At 41.9% G+C, this 15,524-nt stretch overlaps 1 protein-coding gene across 12 annotated transcripts in view; it reads left to right on the forward strand.

Annotated features, from left to right (window-relative positions):
- Positions 1-15,524, forward strand: part of DTNA (dystrobrevin alpha) — a 222,501-nt gene that overhangs the window by 40,275 nt on the left and 166,702 nt on the right. For 8 of the 12 annotated variants that reach the window (XM_009102816.4, XM_050971127.1, XM_018909851.3 and 5 more), the window contains exon 1: positions 2,081-2,376. The exons of 1 other annotated variant lie outside the window; for it this stretch is intronic. In XM_009102816.4, coding sequence (XP_009101064.2) covers positions 2,360-2,376 — 17 coding nt within the window. In that variant the 5' untranslated portion in view covers positions 2,081-2,359. Of the gene's footprint in view, positions 1-2,080; positions 2,377-13,459; positions 13,534-15,524 lie in introns of those variants that run through there. 3 more of the 12 variants (XM_050971124.1, XM_050971125.1, XM_050971126.1) reach the window with 3 other exon arrangements.

The following is a 15,524-nucleotide window of genomic DNA, read 5'->3' on the forward strand; positions in this document are numbered from 1 at the left end:
TGACATCTTTACAAACAAATGGGAAAAAGAATTACTTGATGTACATACTGCATTCTATGAAGTTGCACCATTTTTGAACGGGAATTCTCTGGCTCTGATTTTCTGTGCTCTGAGGGATTTGTAAGCCAGCAGTGTTAGAGGTGGCTTTGTCAGAAAGCAGTGCCAGACAAGGCAGCTTTCCTGCAGTTCGCTGCAGCTCCTCAACCTGAATAACAGACACATGCCCTGAACTGTTGTATCAGGAATCCTGAGAAAAAGCAGTGAAGTGACTTCTTCCTCAACCGGCAGGAAGGCCATGGCATGTTTAGCTGGAGTTTTTAACACGCTCTGGAAGGCAGGTATTGAACATAATGGGGTCTGGCTTTGCTAATAGTAACAAATGTTAGTGATTCAAAAGAAATCTTTCAACTTTGCAGGTGTTGTCAGCTGATTTGTTATTTAATGTTTCTGTGGCAACACTTCCAGGCCCACAAACCTCAATCCAGGTTAAGAAGAGCTCTTGCCTTTCAGTGTATGCAGAGTGACCATGAAAATTACTGTGGAGTTACTATTTTTCATCAGACTATATATGCTATATGCGTTCTAAAACACACTTATTTTTATCCATGTTATCAAGCAGGCAGGAGATGTGGAGACTTTCTTAATATGCCCTATGATACAGCCCTTTGGCTGACTTTTTTTACCCCCCTTGAGACCTTTCCAAGTTTGACCAGTTTCCTTCATTAGCCTGAAGTAAATGCTTGATCACTTTTACTACTGTATCAGTCCAGCCTCTCAACATTGTTGTTCTGAAAAGCGTAATGCCCAATGAAATTGGGCATTGGCAAAGCATTTTCAAACCGTGTTTTCGGCCAAGGGATTCTGGGCACAGCTTGGCCTTGCCCCCTCTGCCCCCAACCTGTGCTCGCTGCTTGCTTGGCCACATCCCTACAACCCCCTCTTGGCAGCAGCTCAGACAAAGACTGAAGATTCCAAGAAGAGAGACACATTTACCAGGTTATTCTGTTTGAATTGGTGTGACTGGCAATTGGTATTTCCTGTTGCAACTGAAAGTGTTCAATAATAAGTGTTCAAAAATACATTTTACATAAAGTCTTGTGGCTTGTTCCGCTCCCACCCATGTCTGACATAAGGCAGACTTGATGGCAGGCAGTTTTCAACTGAATATGCATTTGAGCATTAAAATCTTCTGCTTCAAAATGCTGATCTTTAGAGTCAGGGGTTTATGTCAACACTAGCAGCCTCTGGTAGGGATACTGACTTTCAGAGTTACATGGAAGGAGCTTTTCCCCCACTTCAGTCACCTAGAATTCTATCATTAATTTGTAGTCGTTACTTTAGAGTCTAAACAACATTGCAATGCACTGTTACTGTAAGAAGCCACGGACTAAGAGTAAAGTTTAGAAGCTTCCCGGTCAGGATCTGGTACAAAGTTCTTCTTATTATATATTTTATTTTGGGTTAGGTTTTTTGGGTGGTGGTTTGGTTTTTTTTGGGTTTTTTTTTTTTTGGTTTTTTTTGTTTGGTTGGTTGTTTTTTTTTTTTGTTTTTTTTTTTTTTTTTTTTTTTTTTTTTTTTTTTTAAATTGCCTTCCTCCATAAAGCCGCCTGTGCAGTCGAAGTATTGTTAGCTTGCAGATGGGTCTCTGCCGAACCTCCGTGCAGCAGCGGGTGAATTGCTGCCTTGCCCCAGCCCTCCAGCTCGTGTTGCCCGGGATGCCCTGCGGGAAGATGCGTCCCGGCGGTCCCGCTAAGAACCGCGGCTCGGTCGGTGGCGCTGGGGCTCAGGGACCCTGCCCGAGTGGGCACAGGCTTTGATTTCAGATACCTGCTCCGATTTCCGAAGGCTCCGTGAGGCGCTGCTCGCCGGGCCGGCCGCTGGCCCCGGTGCCCGGCGGCGCGGCGGGCGGCTCCCTCGGACGTGGGCGGGCAGCCGAGGCTGGAAGCCCGAGAAATCCTGCCAGCCAACCCACTGCGTGTGTGTGTATATGTGTGTGAGAGAGTGAGGAGAGGTGGGGATGGGGCAGATGGGGGTGGAGTGGCAGCTTGGGAGGATGGGAGGGAGGGAGGTGGAGGGATAAAGGAGGAGAGGGGGCAGGGTGCCTGCGATTGGTAAAGCTCCACGAAGGCATCTGCCAGCAGGACTTCAGAGGAATGTGAAACCAAATCATTTAGAAGTTAAAGATAGACGCAGAATACACAGCATCTTGAGCCAAGGTTTAAATTCATCCCTCTTCTGCCTGGCTTCTCGCACAGTTCTGCTTGTCAGCTTGCCTCTGTCTCCTCTATCAGCTGTAACATTTCCTAAAAAATAACATCATTCTGGATTCTTGGGAATTACTAAGGTGGCAAAAGAGATCATGGTGCATACAGTGGGGTAAGTAGGAAGCTTGCCTCTGCATTTACTAGGGTGGTTCCTCTGGGCTTTCCTGCTGCCTTCAAAGCACTCTGGCAGTTCCTCTAGGATGAGGTGGATACTTAAGTAATGCTTACCCCGGGCGATTTAGTCTCCCGTTTTCCCCATATGGAGCATTTGAACTTTTTTCCTTTGTGAAGTGTTAACTTTTCTTGGCATACTTAGGGAGTCTTGGGCTTTGTTTTGCCATTATGGTTTGGAGTGCTGTGTTCCTAACAGATGATTTTTGTTATATACCTTTGCTCTTTGTTAGTGGGACATGCTGTTTGAAATGTCACTGCTTATTATTACAAAGTTGAAACGCGAGCTGTTTTCCATGTTAGAGAGGATGTAATCAATGTTTGCTTGCTTGTTTGGCCATGGTTTCATTTACAAACTATTTCCTCATGGGTGAATTTGATCACAGCACAGGGTTAATTAAATTTAACCTTCGTGTTTGTTTGTTCCCAAATAATGCTTTTACTGGGAGTTTGATTTTTTTTTTTTTTAAGAAAAAACAGCAAACATTTTGGCTATCATTTTCTTTGAACAAAGTCCTTCTAGCAGTAATTTTAAAATCTGCATTTCCCTGGTAGTCCTCACTTAGGTAGTGAATTTGTGAATAAAAACTGGAAATTCAGGTTATCATGTTCTTTCTAGAACTTATCAGAAGTAATTTCAGTATCTGACAAATTCATTCCCTCATTGATCAATGTCTTTTTCCAGCAGTTTCTGAAATATTTCTAGTGAAGTTGTGGTGTTCCTATGTCCAAAAGGATTTTAAAAAACAGCAACTCATTTGGAGGTTAGATGTACTATTTGTTACATAGCAAGAACTCGTAGTCTGAGAGTTTAATCTGAATCTGGGCTTTGAGTGTGTGTTGTCTAAATGTCAGCATTGTTTATACCATTTTTTCTGGGCATGTGTGTTTTACACTCATAGTAGAGGAGCTCCTAACTTAGGATCTGGTGTCAGTTCACCCAAACATACTCAGAATTCCTGACGTGTTAGTACTGCCCATAATAACCATAGGAAATAGGTGCTGTCTGCGGATAACTGAGACGCCTGACATTTTTGGTTATGGATATCACTGCTCAGGAGATGCATATAATGGCAGTCTGTGTCATGCAAAATATGTGAAAGTGGGTGAACTAAAATAGAAACAGTTCCTCTGTTTCAGGGAAAGATGATGTGTCTGGTATCTTTTGGTATCTTTCTGGCATTTGATGGAGTTCATCCCTGTTGGTCAGCTTGCCTGAATTTTGCAAAATATTTGGGTGCATTTGGATGAGCAAATCTGCTGTGAAGTGTTTTTTGTATGATTAAGTGCAGGGGATGGAGAAGAAAGAGATAGATAACCTTTAAGGTAAATCTGGCACAAAAAACAGATGTAGGGATGAGAAGTGAAATCCAAGCCAGTTCTTTTACAGTTTGTAGTAGCTGGGTGTTCTTTTAAGTAACTCTGACTAGCTCAACGCTTCAGTCCTGGGCTAAATTAAACAGCTGCTTACATGAAAGAAATTTTTTACAGTACATCAAGGAATTACTGTAATATTTGTTTTATTATTGAAGTGGAAGACCTTTGAGACAAAAAATGTCAAGATGAGTAAAACTTGCAGTGAGTCTTGGTGGAGTTGTGTTTAGTTTCTGGCTCTTGCACCAGGTCCTGTGCAGCTTCATGCGAGTCATGTGAGCTCTCAAAGCCCCTGCAGACCAGAAGGGGCTGGAAGGGGGTGAAAATACCTTTATTATTTCTCTGTGTTGGGTATCTAGGTAGCAGTTCCTTGGGCTAGGCATCGCCTCTGATAAGGTTTAACACAATAGGCTTCTGTTTGCAGATGCACTCTTCCCATGGCTATGGCCTCCCCAAGGAGGGAGGGAGAATTCACAGATTTAGAAGTAGGGGTTCACTGCACCTTTTATAAGCTTCCTAAACTGAAAGAGAAAAATAGACTGACATTCAGAGGTGAGCAGAAAATAGAATTAATGTTCCATGGGAAATTCCTGAGTCAGTTCAAAATTTAATTGCATTTCCCTACCACAGTGTATTGCTTTTCAGAAGTTATAGTTCAGGAGCATGATGTTCCCATTTCATTATCTGAGACCCTTCTCCCATAATTAAATGTCCAAGAGGCACTGGAGAGCTTTGTCACAAAGAAACATGCTTTGAATTCTGGGAAGTTAAGCTGTCTGAAAAACCTCGCTCCTGGAAGGAAATGAGCATCTGACCCCGGAACAGGATGTTCCCAGGGTAAAGAACTACATTGTGGTATTAGATTGACTTTTAAAAATGTTCTGGTCTACCTAATTCACCTAAATAATATTTTCCAATTGTCCAAGCAATAAATGGAAAACATTCAATAAAGTGGTATTTTCCTACAGAAAATATAGTTGTATTTGATGCAAATTCTAAATTATTATAATGTTGGCATATTTACTGAAGTGGAAAATCCTTGGCCAGCTGTTAGGGTGAATTTCTCCTCATTAGGGTTAGTGTGGTACTGCATATATGGTACTGCAGTGAGTGAATTTTTCCTGATTAGGGTGAGATTGGTACTGCACTCAGTGATAATGGTACTACAGAGCAGAGTAATACTGACTGAGGTTTTTGGGTAAGGGGTAAGGGTGTGGTAGCTTTATCAGGACATGACACAAGAACTAGAACCTCTTTCTTCTACTTGCCCTCCTCTCCCTGCCCCATTCTCCCTCACTAGTCTTGTGCTCCTTAGTTGATTAGGTTTTTTTGGGGAGTGGGGAGGGAGGAAGGAGAGAGAAGCAGACATCACTTTCTAAAAGGCTTTTGTAACAAGGTGTTGCTAGGGTGGTGACACCCTCTTCTGGATCTTCTGGTCTTCCTTCCTCACTGCATCTTTCCCTACCCTTCCTCACATTTCCCAGAACCCCCAGTAATCCCACACAGGGGGAAATGGAGAAGTGCTGCTGAGACAGAGGGGATGGGACAGTGAGAGGGAGCCTGTCCCCTGTCCTTGCCTCTTGCTGCTGCAGAGAGAGGAGAGATCATGAAGGTGCTGATCTTCAGGGGGATCCAGCAGGGGTCACAACATTGATGAAGCTGTTGCCTCCTGGTTGCAGGCTTGTGAGTGGTTGAGGTGCAGCTCTGATGCTGGTACAGTAGCATTGTCAGCTTATGCCATGCTTTCCTGCTCCGAGGAGCTGACTTTTTGGTGTCTCCTAGGGAGAAACACTGCTTTGTCATGGCTGGTAGCATGTCCCATTCTCAAGGAGGTTGGTTGTGTCCCTCCCTTTTTGTACCGTTTTGTTGTGACTTTGTCATGAGAGTTTGAAAACATTGTTCTTTTTGAGGTCAAAATGGGTTTGCAGCATTTTTCCCCTTTAATAGATCCTACAATTTTTTCTTTGCAAACCATGCGAAAACCAGTAGCAAGGATGTGCTTATGGGTATTAAAAATACCTCCTTGCTAGATTTTACAGTTCCTGTACATGGTTTCCATTTTCTTTCTGTCGTGATCTTTTTTGCCTTTGTAAAACTTTGCTTCTAGCCTCATCTTCAAGCTTTTTGCAGCGGTCATTTTGCCATAAATAAGAAAATGGAAGTGTCATTAGGAGCTGGTTGGTAAGGAGTTTAGGAATTGTTTCCCCACAGTTCCTTGGCAATGTGCTGATGTTTTTCTGAGCTCCAAAGAAGCAGCTTATAGTGATACAGTTTCCTTTATTTTCCTTTCTTGATTCTTCTCCCAGTGATTTGTCTTGGCAGAGTAGGACAGTCTGTATGGTGCACCACACTGTAGAAAGCCTCAATTCTGTAATTTTGTAATTCTGTAAAAAAAACACAAACCCACCCAACCCCCAAATGAATGCAATTATTATGTCATATGCAGCCATATTATCACCTCTGAGGCCATGAGTAGAAGCCCAGGGAAATTGCCTGTCCGAGGGATATTGGATCTCCTGCACTTACTATTCATTCCGGCTCCTGCTGCATCAGGAAATAAAGGACTTCCCGGCTAATGATTATGGTATGCAGTGATTTACCTGGAAACACAGTGATACTTCCCACTAATAGGATGCTTAAAAATGCATCTAATTGCAGCTGTGGTGGTTGAGAGAATGCCCAACACCTAACAGTCTTGAAAAACCATCATTCCTGGCAGGGGATGTTACAGGAAACTGAGTTTTACTGTCTCCTTCCTGTGTCTGAACCAATTATGTGGCCTCTTGCTCTAAAAGTTGATTTGGGCATTATACTCTGTGTAATAAAGAGATAGGAAAGCAGTGGAAATGATGAATCTTTCTTTATTAATTCATTTGCTGGCATGGTGATAGCTGTTTGCTGAACATAACCTTCCCTGGGGCAGTGGAGGGAACAAGTCAGCTACTGTGTCTGTGATCTTTGTCTAGTCATGGATGGAGAGGGTTTTGGTGTGTCCCATTCTGAGAGCAGTGATGGTGATACTTGCCTGGTTCTTTGAAGTGCTCCAGGACCAAAGGATGAAAAGCAGTACCTACATGCTGCATTCTTATTTTCTTTTTATGGTAAGGATAACACTAGTCTGGCCTCTGTAAATTTGTAAGAAAATTTGCACTAAGTAGAACCTTTAAAAAAAAAGGGAAAGAAAAATGAAACAGAGACAGAAAAGTCTGTCAGCAAGTAGACTTACAAAGCAATTTGATGACAACTTGTGACTAGTTTTTTTTAAACACAATGAAAGTAAGCAAAGGCAAAGCACAGAGCAACATGCTTGGAGTGAAGTTGTCCTTGAGTACACTCTACCAAGTAACAGCTGCAAATAGAATTAGTAATCTTGGGCTTTCCTGCTACTTTTTAAAAATTCCTCTTGTAACGGAAGTATGTGCTTTCTAGTAATTACTACCTTTTCAGTGCATGTTCATTCTTAATGCAACATTGTCCTTGGAAGAAGATCAGGGAACAATTTGATTCTTTCCAGATTTATAAAGCAATGATTATTTGGCTATCACAAGTTTCTGCCCCCCTGTTTCTTTCTAATTCACAATACATTTATGTTGGATTAAGAGACTTACTGTATAATTTGTGTAATACAGAAATACAGTCCATTCCCTGTAATACAGACATACAATCCATTCTGTTTTTTCCTATGAATTGACTTGAGAATGACTACCTTTACATCTAAAAAAATGTGTTAAATGTCAAAGGCAATGCATTGATTTAATAGTTTTTTAACTTGTGAGTTGATAACTCTGAAATCTTGTCACTTTTTAAATGTGGAATCCTAACTATCTTGTATGACTGAAAGCTTTCTCACCTACTTGAAAAATTAGTCTAGGAGAGCTGGCCAGTCCTTTATCTTGGTATTTAATGTATATTTTTAATTGTTCTTATGATAGCAAATACTTAACTTTTCTTTAAGTATACACCAACAATCTTGTTTTCAAACAGATCACACAAATTTCCAACCAGATCTAACAAAATGCAGAGTGCTTTATGATTTTATTTTTGTTCTTAAAATTTGGATCAGTTTCCCTGTATCATTGGAGAAAATAAATCACATCCGCTTAATGCAGCTGCAAATTGTATTGTGCAGATTAGTACAGGAATGCAGGGAGAACCTAACAAAGCAGGCATGCTATGTTCTCTGCCAGGCTATTCTGTAAACAAGCCAACCTTTTTTGCTTAAAACCCCTACTTCTGATAATGCTGACTATCATGTTACTTTCCCTACAACTTATTCTGTGTCCTGGCTTCCCATCTTTCTTGCACTGCCACCTTCCAGGCATCTTCATCCAAAGCTCTGAGTTGCCTTCCCCCTGATTCCAGCCATAGAGTTGGGTGACCCATCAAACACAGTCAGAACAAGCGGGACAGGCTGGCAGCGCTTTCAGAAGTGGAAATTCAGCAGCAGTCTTTGCTCCATCTCCTCTGCTTGCCTAGGGAGTCTAGGGGAGGAAATTTCTGAAGGAGACATCTCTTCAAATACAAGAGGTTGTGTGTGGCTTGCGAGGAGCCCCCCGAGCAGGTCTCCCATAGACCCACGTCAGTTCAAAACAGAAGTTGTCAGCAAGGTGCAGACCTTCAGCTGCCAGAGCAATCACTTGCACTTGTAAGCTCTAAAACTCCCAGTGAGCCATCCTTGGGAATGGAGTGTGACTTCTGGTAATAAATTCAGTGGCTATTCAGTGATAGGGATAGGAAAGTAACTGTTATATCTGCCTACAGAATTTTTTTGTGTGAAACAATGGAGAAATGAAGGCTTCTCAGCAAAAGAATAATTAAAGATTTCTTTTAGCACAGATGAAACTCTTCCATAACTTTAGCTTTGAAAATTGCTGAAAATGTGTAAATAATGCATTCCACCTCAGTCTGATATTTGATATATAAATTTTCAGGTCAGCCATAAAATCTGGCTGAGCATCTGAAAAAATGATTTTATAGTAGGAAGTGGGCGTACACAGAGGAAACTTGCTAAAATGATAATGACAAATAGCAATTATGTGACCCCAGGTGATAGTAAATAGAATTTCAAAAATCATACAATTAAATAAATAAAGAAGACAGTGGATAGTTGAAGAGAATCCAAAATATAAGTTTTTCCTCTACATTAAATCTTGTAATGTATTCCTAAATAGAATTAAAAGTTTTAGAGATTAAAGACTTTTGGGAAAAAAAATAGTTCCAGGCTCATATGAACTCTTTGCAGGAAAGTACATTTTCATGGAAGAGGGAATAGGTGGTGGCTGATTGTCTTGTGCAGTTACTCTCAACTTGGTGGTAACTTGGGGTGAATAGGCCTAATCTTTGCTGTTGCACTTTTTAATATCCACTCTTGTTGGAACAGTGTATTCTCTATGAAAAAGCCATCAACTAAGAAGACAGATAATTTTTCATGCCACTCTCATTTACAGGAAGCAAAAATAAATTCCTTGTGCACAAAGCCTGAGCTTTTGCCAAATACTGAAGTAGAAAAGAAGACATCCATTGTGATATGTCCAAGAGAAACCAAGCTTTGCCAGAAAGGAACCCCAGCCTAGCCAGGTCTGTCCATACCTATTTCACAGGTCATTGGTCCTATCCTTTTTCTGTTGTGCACCAACTGTAGGTGAGTGCTTGGGCTTGTACTAGGCTTGACTGCCTATACTGACAGGCTCTGTACAGAGCAAGGACATAAAAGTGGATATTTCAGCCTTGGAAAAATAGTCCTTCCTGGTTTTCCACCCCACTCTTGCTAGAAAGAGCAAATAAGTGGGGAAGTTTATGCAAATACTGGCCAGTCCTTGATGCATTTCCAGTGTTTGGCACTGTGTGCTGATGAAAAACTACCCACAACTTGGTGCCTTTTGTGAATCAGCATTGCAAGGGCATTTTTATCTTCTTAGGTGCACAGAGGCTGCAGTGGTGGTGTGTAGTTCCAGAAGGTTCACTGAGCTGTATCCTTGTAGCTGTTGTCACCAAGTACTGGCTGAGGAGCAGCCAGTGGGACAGCCGCTCTTCAGGAAAGGATGGAGGTTGCTGTGGATCTCTGGTTGAACATGGATTGGCAATGTTGAGCTGTTGCACAATAGAAAGGGGAAACAGGAAAGCACAATATTGGGCTGCATGTGGGCCCACAGCCTGCAGGGAGCAATCCCCACACTGGTGAGTGCTCATCTGGAGTTCTGTGTTCAGTTTGGAGCACTGCTCTTGGAGAAAATGCTGACCACTTTGGATATGGAGAAGAGGTCAGGAAAAGTGATCAGAGATCCATAGGACATAGCCCAGGGGGAAACCCTGAAAGGGTTACATTTTCTGTGCCTAAGGAGGAGCATTCTGCTGAGGAGTGAGTAGGAGAAAGGCAGGTTTTCAGCACAGACAGCACAGTACAGGCTGTTGCCAAGACTGGGCCAGTAATCTTTTTTTGTGCTGTGGACAAAGAGAAATGGATCTAAAATGAAACAAGAGGAGGTAAACCCTATGAAAGTTTTATCCACAAAATACCCTGCTGGTGGATCTTGTGGAGTCTCCATCACTGGAAGTGTTAGGAATGACTTTAATAAACATGAACAAAATGTATCTGACTCTATCTCACAGTGGGAGGTGGATTACATATCTTTTCTACCATCGCTATGATTTGATGATACTGGTGATAATACTGCTCATGGAATTATTTTAATGACAGACATTGTTTCTAAATTCTGGTTGCAAAGACCTCTGCCGAGTGGAATGTGTTTTGCTGAGGTGGGGGAGACACTTAATCATCATATAATTTCCTCATTTTGAGATGTTCCTTAGATAAGGCATAAACAGCTGGCTTTGCATTTCATCTCAAATATCATTGTCCTGAAATACTTGGGGACATCACTTTGTCAGCTGGCACTTGACAGTCCATCCTGGATCTGAAATATGTAATTGGATTCTTTGGATGAAATCCGAGTTTCCTTTGAAGTCATGGGGTTTCATAGGGTAAAAATTTCACACTGAGGACAGAGTGATGTCCACTTGTATGTGCTTAGCTTTACTGTTCTAGGCAGGCCTGTTGTTTTCAGGACAAGGATACAAGGAGTGGGTTGTAAGAGCGTGTAACCTTTGTTATGACAAACATTTGGCTGCAGAAGGGGGACTTTGGAGTTCTTGTGTGGGTGAGTGAGAGCTTGCAACAGGCATTACAGGAGGTGAATTAATTTTTTTTCCTTTTTCAGTAATGTGAACAAAACTAATTTACACCATCTGTTCTGAAATAGACAGTAGAAAAGCAACATCCTTTTTTTTAAACATATCTTTTAATAATACTTTAGGCAGTATGTATTGTCTTTAGTGTAATGTAATTTCTGCCCTTTTTCTCATCGAGGAGAGGAGTGTTCTCCCCCGAAATGTTTTTTTATTGCCATTTAGTATTTATGAGTTAGTTAGTTAGTTAGTTAGTTAGTTAGTTTGCATTTAGTATTCCGATAACTATAGCTGGAAGTTGAATGTTTCTCCAGCTGCTGGATAATCCCTCCTCATGAAATGCACTCAGAGAAGTCTCCAGGTGCTATGAATTGGAGTAGTTTCATTGGAAATGGTCTGGCTTTGTTTATGCCAGTGCTAATTCAGAGCAAGTTCACTGGTCACAGGTTTAAAGTAGGTGATAGTAAGAATGTCATCCTAAAAAAGAGATCACATTAATGTAGAAGCTCAGTGTCAGTCTCAGAGCTGAGTGTTAACTTCTTGTGCCTCATAATGCATTGCATTTCACATCCAGATTCCTTTGCAGGCTTTTCTTAACATGATGGGCCATGTGTAGGAATTGCATGTATATATCTAAGGCTAAAATAAGCCCTCAAGAAAGCACAAACCCAGACTTTAGGACCACCAATACATCAGTTGTTAATAACCTTACAGTGTTACTATGCTCACACTAGAAACATAATTAAATTGGAATGATTTGAAATTGCCATTAGGGGAAAGAAGATGGAGGAAAACAGTTTCATCCTCACAACATCATGTTTTCATTGACCTACTTAGAGTAGGGAAGAAAATGTGTCCCTTTCCTTTACAGCAGAATAGGTTTGTTCAGCAATTTTATAATGCAAATGCACAAGAGAAGACTGGATTTCCTAACCACTCCAGGAGGACTTGGAAGGGAGAGTAATGTTATTTCACACACTTACAACTAAGATGTGTACGTTCCTGTTCAAGCTGTAATGTTATTAGTTTAATCAATTTGGCAGAAAGTGCTTAGAGAAAAAAAAATGGGGCGGGGGGGAGGAAAAAAAGACTTGTATTCAAAGGTGAGAGGGAAAGGGCAGTGCTTGGGCTGCAGCTGTGCAGGGGGACCTTCTGTGGGCAATGACATTTCCTTTGTCTTCATCTTCCCTGTTTCAAAGCCTTTGGGACTGCTGGGCTGCTGGAAGTTGAGGAGTCCCAAACATGGGTGCAATCTGCACATCCAGCACCTCTGCCTGAGCCACTGAGTGAGGAGCCACTGCTGCAGCTAAACCACCTCCAAAGAAAAGCCCTCTATGCTCTTCCTCCTCCATAGCCGTGCCATGAGCAGGGAGTGAGATGCAGGTGTCTGGGTTACTCCAGCCATGGGGCATGGCAGTGCTCATGGGTTAGGCAGCATGTGGGGTTTGGGATGCAGCCCTCCTCCTCTAGGCTTGGCATTACTGTGGTACTGCTCTATGCTTGAGTTACTAAAGCATCTTTATCTGAAAATGAACACCTGCGGGTAGTCCTTTCTAGGCTGTTCGGGTCACATTCCTCCACAAGGTGTTGTTGGTAATTTAGTATTGTCAGAGGCATTAGTCACTGCCACAGTAGCTTAATAATGCATGGTAGGAGCCAGCTGGTAATTAACAAATTAGAGATATCATCTACATTTTCCTCAAATATTTCAGATGTAGCAGAAATAATTAAACGGGGAGTGCTTTGGGTGTTTAAAGCTGTTACGTATATTTAAAACATCTTGCCATGTTAGGAAATTATTCATTATTTTAAAGGTCAGCTAGGCCTCATCTTGCTGCTCTCCTAGGAGTCTCTAATTCACACTGAAGAGTTGTGAAGCAGGGGAAGGGCCAGACTCCTGTCTTTTCCTTTAACACTCTAATTCTGCATCATTTAGCAAATTCATGCCAATGCCTGACTTCTGTGCCTGTTTTTAGGAGTGGCATGACTTTCTAGGTCTCAGCTGCTCTCTTTTGCATTTAACTTCCTTTCGTATGAGAAGTGTCTTGAATTGGAAGGTTGTGTTTATGTATATGTGATGGAAAGATGAAATTGGCTTGTAATTGAAGCTAAGGAGGGAAAAAGTTAACACAAATTGTATGAAACTGCAACACTGGGACAGACACCACAGTATGAATGAAGGTGATGATGGGTTTCATTTTGTAGCGTAACTAAAATATGCTGGTATGCACAAGCTCGCTTTAACTCACTTGGCATCTCCATATTTTATCACCAGATGGTGACCAGCAGTTTCAAACTTGAGATGCTCTCAGTTACCTATGTGTGATGACTGAGCAATAGTATGCTTTGATACATCTCCCATCCATGCTGCTTCAGCCCAGTACTCCTTGATCCTCCTGCAGCCTGGCTCCAGGGCTTGGCTCTGAGTATCACAAGCCTTTGACTCTGCTTTTTCTCCGGGGCAGGATCTGATCTGGGCACTCTGAGGCAGACGAAGCAGGGAACAGAGCAAGCGATCGGAGGAGCCTCATTTCTACGGGTAGGGTGTGGTGTTACCTGTCTTTGTGGGGAGTGCTTGGGTACTGGCAGTGGCTTGGAGAAATACAATTTATGTCTGAAAACATTCTTCTTGGAGTTAAAAAAACCTGCTTTTGAAAATATGGCTGGGTGCTCTTTGATACACAGTGCAGAGTTTTTGTCAGACAGTAACAGTTTGTGTTCAAGCTTTGAACTCATGGTACAGATGTGAGCAGCTGTACAATGTAATGAAAAGCAGATAAGAATCTGCCCTGTAATACCTTTGCTCTTTGCTATGTTTAGTTACCTCCACATTGGTGGAACAGCACTGGGGATTTCCAAGCATGCATTTCTGAAGCTTAAAAAAGAAAAGGAATTCCATATGCAATTTCTATTAAGATTTTTAGCCTCTTAGAATTAAGCTGAGGTGTTTTGAATGCTTCCTAATACCTTTTGGTACTAAAGCTCAAAGGGTAGAGGTAGAAAAAGGCTGGTAAGTTATTCACAACACTATTAACAGTGTAGACTTGTTTTGTGCACCCTGAATTCTCTTTTGTTGTTCTGGGTGGCTTTTGCTTGGGGTCTTTCTGGTCGCTTTGTACTGACTGTTGCCTCAGCAGAAAGCATTCCCTGTTCGTACTGTATAACAGCAGAGCATGAAAGTGCAGGCAGCACTGAGTCCCACAGCACGCAGACACGGGGAGAGAGGGATGCTGCTGGGTGAGAGCTGACACCCAAGAGGGCAGGCAGAAGCACAGCAACATGGCAGCCTTTTCCTGCAATCCCACAGCCTCCTGAGAACCAGCCTCGCATGTCCCCGCCTGGTGCCAGCAGCACAGCAGGCACATTTTGCACATTTCCTGCTCCTTCCACTATCCACACCAAGGAGCCTGTTGAATGCACCACTTGTCTGGTATTGTTGGTATTCCTGGATTTCCCTCAGTGCAGTGCAAGGGCAGGGTGTAGGGGTGGTCCTACCTGGTTCTGTCCCAGGCTGTGAGGTGGCACCTTGGCACATGCACAGGCCTGGCAGGGCTCCTGGCAGGGCTCCTGGCATCCATAGCTCAGACATGGCTGGGCAGTCTCACCTGCATATCTCTCCCAGTGACAGAACAGTGTTTCCTAGTGCAGGAACTATTCCTGCAAGCAGGGCCTTGCAGTTCATCCAGGGATTAAAAGGCACATCAAATTTTACTACAGTTTTCATCCCCTTGAAGCCCTTCATATACACAAACAATTACACAGACTTCATCATGATTATGGCCTGTTAAACTGCTATATAAATATTGGTACTACATTTTTTGAATTATTTTTTGCCCTTTGTGTTAATTCAGTTCATGACCTTCACACTTCAGGTTTTAAAATGCCACTGCATCCATAGAAGGCTAGATTGCTGTTGAGGGGAGTGAAAATAAGTACCATATCAAGGGGAAAAAAAAGTTTTATTTCTTCAATCTGATACAGTTCATGTAATCATGGAAGGGAGGTGATGTCTTTAATCCCTGTCACTCGTTTGTGCTGATGCTTTCAAAATATTTGGACACAAGTCATGGAGCTTTCTGTTCACCTGGGAATGAAGAAAGACATTCTGTCTGAATGTCCTTAGTTGCTGCTTTTTTCACATTACATTTTGGGTTAGTATTTCTGCAAAGAGGCTATACAGAAATCCCAGAGCAATTTAGGCCTCTAAGATTTCTCCATTCTGTAGTTTAATTTTGACAAAATAATAGCCATATTGCTCTGTATTAATGGATTATTATGATACTTGGATATTGCATTCAAAACACTGCATTTCAGTACAATTGCTCAAACCCAAACTTTATATTGGTAGAATATGTTATTTGCTGCATTCCTTTTATTCTCAACAAATCTACAACATCTAACTCTATAATTTTCTGGGGAAGAAAAAGGCCCCTTACTTTTGACACATTTTGTTCTGTGTTCTTTTTCTCCGCTGTTTAAGTCAGAATTAGGCTGTCCTCTTTGTATTTTATTTTTATTTGATATTTGGGA

The sequence above is a fragment of the Serinus canaria genome, chromosome 2 (assembly GCF_022539315.1).
Source record: "Serinus canaria isolate serCan28SL12 chromosome 2, serCan2020, whole genome shotgun sequence".
Lineage (NCBI taxonomy): Eukaryota > Metazoa > Chordata > Aves > Passeriformes > Fringillidae > Serinus > Serinus canaria.